This window comes from Parambassis ranga, unplaced genomic scaffold (assembly GCF_900634625.1).
Source record: "Parambassis ranga unplaced genomic scaffold, fParRan2.1 scaffold_22_arrow_ctg1, whole genome shotgun sequence".
NCBI lineage: Eukaryota > Metazoa > Chordata > Actinopteri > Ambassidae > Parambassis > Parambassis ranga.
The window spans coordinates 3,591,192-3,602,021 of NW_021144778.1; the positions used below are offsets into that span (position 1 = coordinate 3,591,192).

General features: G+C 43.0%; 1 protein-coding gene across 1 annotated transcript in view; it reads right to left on the minus strand.

Moving 5' to 3' along the window:
* The window catches only part of LOC114430300 (NACHT, LRR and PYD domains-containing protein 12-like), a 31,666-nt gene extending 21,146 nt beyond the window's left edge, over positions 1-10,520 (minus strand). The window contains exons 1-6 of the mRNA XM_028398604.1: positions 10,479-10,520; positions 6,033-6,234; positions 4,013-5,816; positions 3,748-3,921; positions 3,462-3,635; positions 2,585-2,631 (exon numbers count right to left, since the gene is read on the minus strand). Of these exons, the coding sequence (XP_028254405.1) occupies positions 2,585-2,631; positions 3,462-3,635; positions 3,748-3,921; positions 4,013-5,816; positions 6,033-6,234; positions 10,479-10,520 (2,443 nt within the window). The remainder of the gene's footprint in view (positions 1-2,584; positions 2,632-3,461; positions 3,636-3,747; positions 3,922-4,012; positions 5,817-6,032; positions 6,235-10,478) is intronic.
* Positions 10,521-10,830: the final 310 nt, after the last annotated feature.

Consider the following 10,830-nt stretch of genomic DNA (forward strand, 5'->3'; position numbering starts at 1 on the left):
ACACACACTGATTTTCAAAATAAAAGCCTCTAATTCATTACACAGCTAACTAGCGCTAGCCACCCCTACAAATTATACATCAAATCGACCGGTCAGGACTACTACCCTCTGAGGTTTGGTAGCGATCGGATAAGCAGTGTTTGAAAAAATCCAGAAAAACTGCGATCAACCCTCCCCACAGGCATCAAATCACTGTCAAACTTTGAAGGCATGGCGTTTGGGCATGCTTTCACACAGAACCTTCATTCAAAATGTAAAATGTAGATAAACATTAGACCTCTGACATATTGAGTTGAGCTGACCTAACCCCCCTCATAGGAAATAATGGGAAACTGGTGAGATCCCTGACAAAACCCAGCTAACTTTGGAAGCCTATCATCTGGCATGCCTCTACACAGAATATTCATTTCAACTGCAAACTTCTCATAAGGAGTTGGACTTTATCATACTGAGTCCTCATGTTCATGTCTTTTACCAAACTTCATAAAATAGCAGCCAAAGTCACATCCACATCTTTAGGATTTCTCCATTCAGAATGAATGGAGAAATGCTTAGGGCCTATTAAACCTTATATAAAACCAATCAGAAACACTGTAAAAGCATGAAATGTCATCAGTGGCATCTTTCACATATGCCGGTGATCAGGAATGAGGTTTGGTGGTATATAATGGGGCGGACCGGCAGCAGAGTGTGGGTGAGCGCGCATTGGCCCACTCAAAATTTCTTGTGAAATGTTCTAGGTTATATATACAATAGTTATTTCTATTTTCTTTCCTGTTTGGTTCTTCTGTCCTTATGTTCCTTTCTTTGGTTGGGATTGTTGGTGCATTATCATTGAGGGTTCTTCCTGTAGAACAGACCAAAAGTCCAGTTCATATGTTCACTGGGCCGAAGCCTCTGTCATAAAATCAATAATGTCATAATATGCCACCAGTACTGTTGTCCACAGGATGAAATCACACGTTTAAAAATTATTATTATTTATATATATTTAACATTTCACCACAAGATGGCAGCAAACATGGTCAAACTCTCACCACCCAGTTTGCCAGTGATCTGTGTTTTTTTTTTATTGCCCATTTCTAAAATGGCAAGTGTGAGTAAGAAAAGGAAGGTTGACAGCGAAGGCCGAAGTTTCAGGACAAGTGGAAATGGAAGAAGAATGTGAGGGCAAGACATCTTGCACATTGAAACCTGTGTTGGAGCCAGACCTGCCCCCTTTACTGCAGCTGAGAGCCCAGTCTCTTCCTTCTCATCAGAGGTCCCTCGTTAACCGCGGGGTTATGTTCCAAAAATAACCCGCAAAAGGTGAAATCCGTGAAGTGATGGGCTTTATTTTTTACAGTTATTCTAGATGATTTAAGGCTGTGAACCCCTCACTACACACGTTATACTCCTTTCTCTCCTGTTCAAACACTGTGATCTATATTTTGATTTTAAACATTTATTAAACAATCAAATCTTTTTTCCACCTAAAAAGCTATAAATCCATTTCATCCACAAAACTCATTTTATGTATTTATATATGTATTTCTAATAATATTATTTCGCCGGCTGTCAGTTGATCCGCATGACAAAAGTTTTTCTCTTTAGTATGTGAACAGGAAATGGCCGGTATTTTCCCTCCAGCTGAGTTTCGGGATTCTGTATGGAAGGCTTCCGCTTTTTTCCCATGGAAGAAAAGAGGACTGCCTCATGGATACTGTTAAAGTTATTCATGTCACATAGCTAAAACACTCATTTAAAAGATGGCTGGACATACTTTCTATCTACTGACAGGGCGCTGCCATGGCAGTTGGAAAGCTGCCCCGTGATTGGTTGAATGGAAATGCTGCATTGTGCTGAAAATCAGGGCGTTTGTAGCAGATTGGGGAAAAAGGGAAGAAACGGTGCAGGGAAACATGGCGGATAACGTGTTTTGTTACAAATTGATTACAAAACTTTAAACAGAGACCCCGTGTGAAACTTATTTTGGTGGTAACTCGTTTTCTTAAACAGTGGCGTTTCTCGCCCTAACCCTAACCCTAATAATGCTGCTCACAGCTCAGTGTCTCAGTGTCTTCACTCTTCAGTCCATCAGTCCAGTCTGACCCTTTGGATGAGATTCTTTGTGTCTGAGTCCTGCCTGCTTTTGGACTGTGGAGCTGTTTCTTCCTGTGTTTGGACCTTTTCAACCCTTTGTGGTCTCTTATTGGATTTTGTCTTTTGTCTGCTTTGGTTGTCTCTGTTATGTCCCAGGCTGAGGGGAAACCCACACACAGCATGTCTGCACCTCCCCACTCGTCCCCACTCTCAGATCGGCAGCTACACAGGCTGGTTTCAGTGTTAGGCTGCAGTTCATGAACTCAGAGCTGAGCAGTGCCCAAACAAACACAGAGACACTACAACACACTAAAGCTCCCTAACAAGAGAAAAAAGGAAAACCAATGACAAAGCTGGAACCTAAAACTCCTGCTGGGGAGTAATAAACTCCAGTAAACACGAAAGAAATCCAACCGCCGAGGCTGCGCTACAACAGCTCTGATGGACTGTTAGAACACTGACTCATGCACAATAACATGAGGAAAGACTGAGTCAAACTTACACTTCCTCAGCCCAGGTTTTAACCTCTGCTCTCCACCATGCTCCACCCTGCAGGAAGAAACACAGTCAGAATGATTTTCTAACCAACATGAGTCCAAACTGCTGATCAACATGAAGCAGAGTTCCTCAGTTTGTCAGACACACACAAACAGACTGAAACTCATGTGTGTCGACTCCAGAAGAGTCTCTCCTGATCTGCTCTGTGTTTATTCATGTCCTCCATTCTGTGAAATATTGCTCTCTGTCAGTGCTTTACTGTAAAATCCTCTTCATGCAGCAACAGTGTAGGTTTGATCTCAGCATTGTGCATTTATCCAAAGCAGCAAACAAGCCACACTGTCTCTGACTGTTTGTTCCTTTCACTTATATGCAAACACAAGCCTGGTTCACATGTGTCATGGATGGAAGAGTTTCTGACACACTTCAAATAAATACATTCACTCATGTCTGTGTGTAGTTTTTACAGTGATAGTATTGTAGTGTCTCCCTGCTCTCTGTCTCTGACTGAAGGAACTCCTCCTTCTACCATTGTGTTGTTGTCTCCTCTGAAACTTCACATATGGATTGTTTCAGGAACATTTGTTTGTGGAAATAATTCAGTGGTTCTTACAGCTGAGGACATTAATAAGTAGGGCATCATTTTGTACTTTATCTGCACTAAGTGTAGCTGAAAATCAGTCTGTATGTATTTTGATATGAAGAACGTGTATAAAGAAAAGTGAAGTTAACATGATGGACACTTAATGATGGAGGAAGATGAACATCAGGGATCAGTGATTATTTCTTCTCTGCAGTTTCAACCCATCCATCAACAGCTGTGGATATATGAGCTAAACTGACAGACTGAGGAGGACTCATGCTCTGTGGTCTCTGTGTACCTGAGAGTCTTCAGACTACAATCTGGACTGTTGAGTAAAGCAGACAGCAGCTTCACTCCTGAGTCTCCTGGATGATTGTAGCTCAGGTCCAGCTCTCTCAGATAGGAGGGGTTGGAGGTCAGAGCCGAGGCCAGAGAAGCACAGCCCTCCTGTGTGATCAGACAACCTGACAGACTGGAGGTACAAAACATGTCATGAACTCAAGAAGAAAGAAGGAAAATCCAACAGATCTTCAACATGAACATGAAGCAGAATTTAACTGATGATCAAAAAGCTGGATCCTGACCTGAGAGTCTTCAATCTACAGTCTGGACTCTCCAGTCCACGAGAAAGCTGCTTCACTCCTGAATCCTGCAGGTCGTTATTATCCAGATCCAGCTCTCTCAGACTAGAGGACTGGGAGCTGAGAACTGAGGACAGAGCTTCACAGCTTCTCTCTGAGAGGTTACAGCTGCTCAGTCTGAGAAAAAAATAAGAATGAACACAAAGTCAATGTTTTATTGTTCATATAAAAATCAACCATGTTTGAAATGGTTCATAAATCCACCTACAGAACTTTGTTGGAGGCTTTGACCACTGGCAGCAGCCTCAGAAGAGCCTCCTCTGAAGCAGAGTATTTCTTCAGGTCAAACACCTCCAGACCTTCTTCTGATGACAGTAAGATGAAGACCAGAGCTGACCACTGAGCAGGAGACAGTTTATCTGTGGAGAGACGTCCTGATCTCAGGGCCTGTTGGATCTGCTCCACTAGAGAACGATCATTCAGTTCATTCAGACAGTGGAACAGATTGATGCTTCTCTCTGCAGACAAATTCTCACTGATCTTCTCCTTGATGTACTGGACTGTTTTCTGACTGGTCTGTGAGCTACTTCCTGTCTGTGTCAGCAGGCCCTGTAGAAGAATCTGATTGGTCTCCAGTGAAAGACCCAGGAGGAAGCGGAGGAACAAGTCCAGGTGTCCATTTGGACTCTGTAAGGACTTGTCCACAGCACTCTGGTGGAGGTGTTTTAGTTCAGGTTTGTCTCTAAAGCCTTCAGACTCCACAGATGTTGTTTGTTGTTGTTCCAGCAGGTTGACAGCAGAGCTGATGAAGGTCAGATGGACATGAAGAGCAGCCAGAAACTCCTGAACACTCAGATGGATGAAGCAGAACACCTTGTCCTGGTACAGGCCTCTCTCCTCTTTAAAGACCTGTGTGAACACTCCTGAGTACAGTGAGGCTGCTGTGATATCGATGCCACACTCTGTCAGGTCTGACTCATAGAAGATCAGGTTTCCTTTCTGCAGCTGATCAAAAGCCAGTTTTCCCAGAGACTGGATCATTTCCCTGTTGTTTTTGTTCCACTGTGGATCTGTCTGGGCTCCTCCATCATACTTGACCTCCTTCAATTTGGTCTGAACTACCAGGAAGTGGATGTACATCTCAGTCAGGGTCTTGGGCAGCTCTCCTCCCTCTCTGGTTTCCAACATGTCCTCCAGAACTGTAGCAGTGATCCAGCAGAAGACTGGGATGTGGCACATGATGTGGAGGCTTCGTGATGTCTTGATGTGGGAGATGATCCTGCTGGCCTGCTCCTCCCCTCTGAACCTCTTCCTAAAGTACTCCTCCTTCTGTGGGTCAGTGAACCCTCTGACCTCTGTCACCACGTCCACACAGTCAGGAGGGATCTGATTGGCTGCTGCAGGTCGTGTGGTTATCCAAAGGCGAGCAGAGGGAAGCAGCTTCCCCCTGATGAGGTTTGTCAGCAGCACATCCACTGAGGTGGACTCTGTGACATCAGTCAGGGTCTCATTGTTGTGGAAGTCCAGAGGAAGTCGACACTCATCCAGACCATCAAAGATGAAGACCACCTGGAGGTGCTGAAAGCTGCAGATTCCTGCCTCTTTGGTTTCAGTGAAGAAGTGATGAACAAGTTCCACCAAGCTGAACTTTCTCTCTCTCAGCACATTCAGCTCTCTGAAAGTGAATGGAAATGTGAACTGGATGTCCTGGTTGGCTTTGTCTTCAGCCCAGTCCAGAGTGAACTTCTGTGTTAGGACTGTTTTCCCGATGCCAGCCACTCCCTTTGTCATCACTGTTCTGATTGGTTCCTGTCTTCCAGGTGAGCCTTTAAAGATGCCTTCTGGTCTGATGCTTGTTTCTGGTCTGTGTGCTTTCCTGGATGCTGCTTCAATCTGTCTGACCTCATGTTCCTCATTGACCTCTGCAGTCCCCCCCTCTGTGATGTAGAGCTCTGTGTAGATCTGGTTCAGAAGGGTCGGCTCTCCTGCTTTAGCGATCCCCTCAAACACACACTGGAACTTCTTCCTCAGGTTAGACTTGAGTTTACGTCCACACTCTGCAGCAGGAGTTCCTAAACAAACAATAAATGTCATTAATAAGTGAACGCTACAATAAATGTGTCAAATATTTTCTGTCTCCATGAAATCTGTTCATCAGTTGTAGATAAACAGTTTGTGTTTTCAGTCAGAAGAGTTCATAGATGTCTGCATCATATTAACAGCAGAGTGTGTAAATGTAAACTTCATTTCCTCTTTCCATCATGTTAAAGCTCTTCAAATCCTCTTACTGCTCTGCAGACGCTCAGCCAGCTCCTCCTGCTTCATCCTCCTCAGGAAGTGCACTGTGATCTGCACTAATGACTCTCTGCTGCTCCTCTGCTCTTCATCCTCCTCATCCTCCCTCTGACTCTCTGAGCATTCTGGGTAATCTGGACTCAGGAGCTTCTGGATCTTCTTCAGCTCATCCTTCACAAACCTGACAATGTTCTCCTCCAGCAGCTGGAACAGAACAACAGAGTATAAACTCTCAGACTTTGAGGAGCAGAATAACAGTTTAGTGTTTCATGATATTACAGCTTATGTTCATACATGTATTACTTGAATCTACAACATTAGATATGAAGTGTTGTGTATGCACAGCTGCTGTAGTTATAAGTATTACTACCACAGTTCTGTCTCTGTGAATGCTTGCTCAGGGGTCAGGCTCTGGGTCTCTGTAGAGCACCAGGACTGTTGTGTTGTAGTTAGAAGCTGTTTGTACTCACCATAAATATGGCGTCCTGAGCAGGAGTCTGAACACTGGGTTGCTGCAGTCTGTGACAGAAACATCAGCATTTAACAACACAATCACTTGACTAAGTGTTTTGATGTGTTTTCACTTTAAACAGATACACAACAGTCCATAGGCTGGTGACCCGCATCCAGCAGGTTTGTAATTTGTTCTTCTTCACATATTCTGCTTTAATGGCTGCCAGCACAGCTTTAAGAGTTCAGTTAAATCTTCCACTCACCATGTTTCTCTTTCTTTAACATTAAACGATGTGCAGCAGGATGGGTTTGTAATGAATCGCAGTCAGACAATGTTGCAGTGTGATGATATAGAGTCTATATCATCACACTGCAGACCTTTGTTATTTCCTTTACTTAAAGCCTTTAGAAACCACCATGAGATGATAACATGACAACATAAATACATACTGATACTTTCTATTACCTACAAACACAGACCTGCTTATGGGTCTTTTACAGAGCCAAGCAGACCCACATGATCATTAAAGAACTCTGCTAAGTTACAGAAACAGGACTTAAAGTGGTATCAACATTTTTGAAATGTTCACTTTTCATGGACACAGAGCTGGATCAGTGTCCATGATGGCCACTACAAGAGACTGAAAGACTGTTATCACACAATTTATTTGATCACAATTTGACCAAATTCAACCAAAAATACGAAGAACAGAAGCCACCTTAAAGTTCTGCACAGGCTGTGTTCAAGTCAGAATAATCAGCAGTGTGAGGTACGTGCAAAAATCCAAACCAGGACCCTGGGAATCTGAGGAGGAGGAGACTAGCTCCTAGCTACATATAGGCTGACAGCTACAGTCGTTTTGGGAAGTTGGTGAAACTTTCTATATTTCTGCATAAATATGACCCGAAACACGATCAATGCTGAATTCTGCAGGTCGACAAATAAACTTTACTGCTGGACTGCATGTGGTTCAGACGAGTCCAGATGGAGATGAAGAGTGAAGGTGTCATGCTTCATGCTGTGTGTCAGTCATGATGTCAGTTTTAGCTACGGTCTGCTAACATGAATCTGTTAATGACAGACTGATTCACATTGAACTGAAGTATGGATCCTTTACTCGCCGTCAGCTAGTTTTAGAGTGTGTGTGTAGAGTTCAAATACACAGTATTGCTGTATTAGCCTAATGTACTAGCGGAGCATTGTCTGTTGTCAGTATAATATTTACATACAGTGTATGAATCTATCATTTATTTAAATGTTTTATTACTGAAATGTCTTTCCATACTTTGTTTCAGTGGGCTGCCTTTCTAGTACAGTGAGGCAGATGTTTAAGTCATGTTTATGCAGACATATAGAAGATTTTAAATGATTCATACACTTTGAAGCAGCACTGTAAATATGCATTACTCTGTGCTACAGATGCTCCAAACCATCAACCACCTGCAGAGCAAACAGACACATACAACCCCAAGAGTCCAGCAGAGCTCATCACAGCATGGAGACACTTCCAGAGTGATTCTTACCTTTGATCATCAGATGGCTGATCAGCTTTGAAAGTAATGGGCAGAACCATCGACCGATCACTTTTCATGGACACACAGCTGGGTCCAGGTCCAGCAGAGTCTGCTCTCACATCCTGGATCCTGATAGAATCACAAACACTGACTCTGAGCTTCTTCTGGAAAAATGATGCTGAACATCATGTTACACTTTAAATGTTTAATAATGATGGAAACAAACTGCAGCTGTGACATTAACTCTGACCTTTGACCCTCAGATGGATCAACATCTTTGAAATAAATGATCTGATCCTTTGACCCATCACTCTTCATGGACACACAGCTGGCAGGTCCAGGTCCAGGTCCAGCAGAGTGTGCAGTGTGCTGCTGCTTTGTTCTTGAACACACAGATGTGTGAATAATGTGAGTGTGAGCTCTGACATGGAGAAGAGTCATGGACAGTCAGAGACGGTCCTCTTACCTCTGAGCTTTGGTCCGGCTCTCATGGTCCCCACACTTAGGTCTTTTAGAGGGAGGGACTCCCTCCTCTCTGTCCTCACACTGACTCATAGCAGAGCTCACACCTTCACACAAACACAGCAACATGACACAGAAACACACAGTCAGCATGTTGTTATTGATCCTTCATGTAGATGCTAACAGGCTAATCATGCTGTTAGCTTAGTATCAGAGCCTCAGACCAGGTTTGGTTCTCAGGCTTTTATTTTGGTGAGTCTGTAAACACACCAACATCTCTGATGCTGTTATTATTGATGTCACATGCTGTAAGTGGAACAGTGCACACACACATTCAGTGTTTGCTTCAGAATTCTGTCACTTCTCTCCATGTGTGAACATGTGAATAAATGAACATGTGTTCATGTGTGTTTCTGTCACAGTGTGAACAGACTGAGTGAAGCACTGAGACCTTCCTCTGTAACAGTCTGTGGACTGTTTTCTATAGAAAGGACAAACACATGAGCAGCTACTGTCTGAGCTCTGAGGACTGACACACTTCTCCTCATGGCAAATATTAGATTCACATATTTATGAACCCTTGAAGAGAAAATGTTTCTTCTGATGAGTTTCAATCATCGATATGAATTCATGAAAAATAAAACGCAGCACAGGCGTGTTAAACCTGAAACAGACTGATCTGATAAAGTCAGAATAAAGCGACCTTTTCTCCGCTTGAAGCTTTGAACGAGTCGATCTGAGTTTCAGAGCAAATGAAGCTGCTGAACTTTACAGAGAGAACGATCAACAGAGACGCTTGTTGTTTGTCTGTCTGACATGAATTGAATTACAGTAACTCCACACAGCTCAGTGAACACAAAAACTCAGAAAGCTGTCAGACCGGTTCTGACACTCCCTGCATTTCTCACTGATCATGTGACCTGAGAGCTGTGTTCTACAGTCTGCTGTGACTCGAACAGAAAAACACTACAAGTAACAACTTGTTCTGAAACAGCTGTTCATCTGCTATAAAAGTCATCAAAGAGCAAAGAGAAAGCAGCCAATCAGCAGCAGAAACATCTGTACTGTACCATCAGTCAGTGATGCAGCACAGTGTGATCAGACATGGAGAGATTTCTCTGGAAGGACTCTCACCTGCTGGATCAGTTCAGATGGACTTACAGACACTTTCCAGCTTCCTGTGTGGAGAAGAAGCTGCTCCTGGTCCTCCTCAGTCCTGCTGTCTGACACAATCTGATCTGAGGACGCCGTCACTTCCTCACAGCCTCACAGTCTGAACACGTCAGTGACGGTGAAACCGGTCCAACAAGTGTCTGAAAGACTTTTCCTGATTCACTTCTACTGTCTGTCCACTAGATGGAGCTCAGCAATCAATGAACTGCAGATCAGCACAGGATGGAGCAGAGCAGAAGCAGCATGGATATGGAGCCAAATCGGGGTCATAAGTTTTGTTCACCTGAAAAAATAAATTTCATTCAAACACTAAAACTTGAAACTGAACATTTATGTTTTGATGTTGATTTTTTTCAGTTCAAAATTTTTTTGGAATCAACTTTGAAATTCTTTTGAATAAATAGTTTATTTTCAGGTTTCATTTCAATAATTATTTTCATATTTACCATTTTTCTTTTTCAGTTTCAGATTTTTTTGATTCAAATCTTAATTTTTTACAGTTTCACATCTTGTTTCTTCAGGTTCAAATCTTTTTTCCACTTTCGCCTCTCCTTTTTTCACCTTTGAGGTTTTGACCCCGATTTTGCTTGGGGTGGGGACATGGGTGTGGCCTGCTGAGTGACAGCAGGACAATGAAGGCTAAGGGCTTTGCTCAGCCACGGTGCCTTCAGGGAACATTGGACATTTCAAAGAGTTACCTCAACACGCGCTATCTTTCATATTGATGTGACCTGCTGCAAAACATTGACACCAGTCAAAGTATAAGATGCTTCAAAGCAGACCTGGTAACAATCACTATATTGAGTCAACACATTATGGAATAATCTACAGTTTACAGTTGACAAATCTGTCAGTGATCGCGTGCCCGCAGTACTCATGGCGCATCATGGCCTCCGCTCCACCAGGGCCACAGACATCAATGCAGGTAAGAATTGTTACTATTTCTTTTCTATCTAATGAGTCTTTCTGAGTTCGACCTCAGCAATAAACAGACCTGTCATTTATGAAACATGAACAAAGGAAAGATGCTTTTATTCTGCACAGGATGATAATGACGCATGTTGCTAGCTTAAACTGTCTTGCGCTAACAGCTAATAACCTATTTTTTTTGCCCGTTTTATCCATGTATTTAAGCTTCCCCTTCGATAACTGGTGATACAGCTAATTTTAGTTTTCTGAAATGTCTTT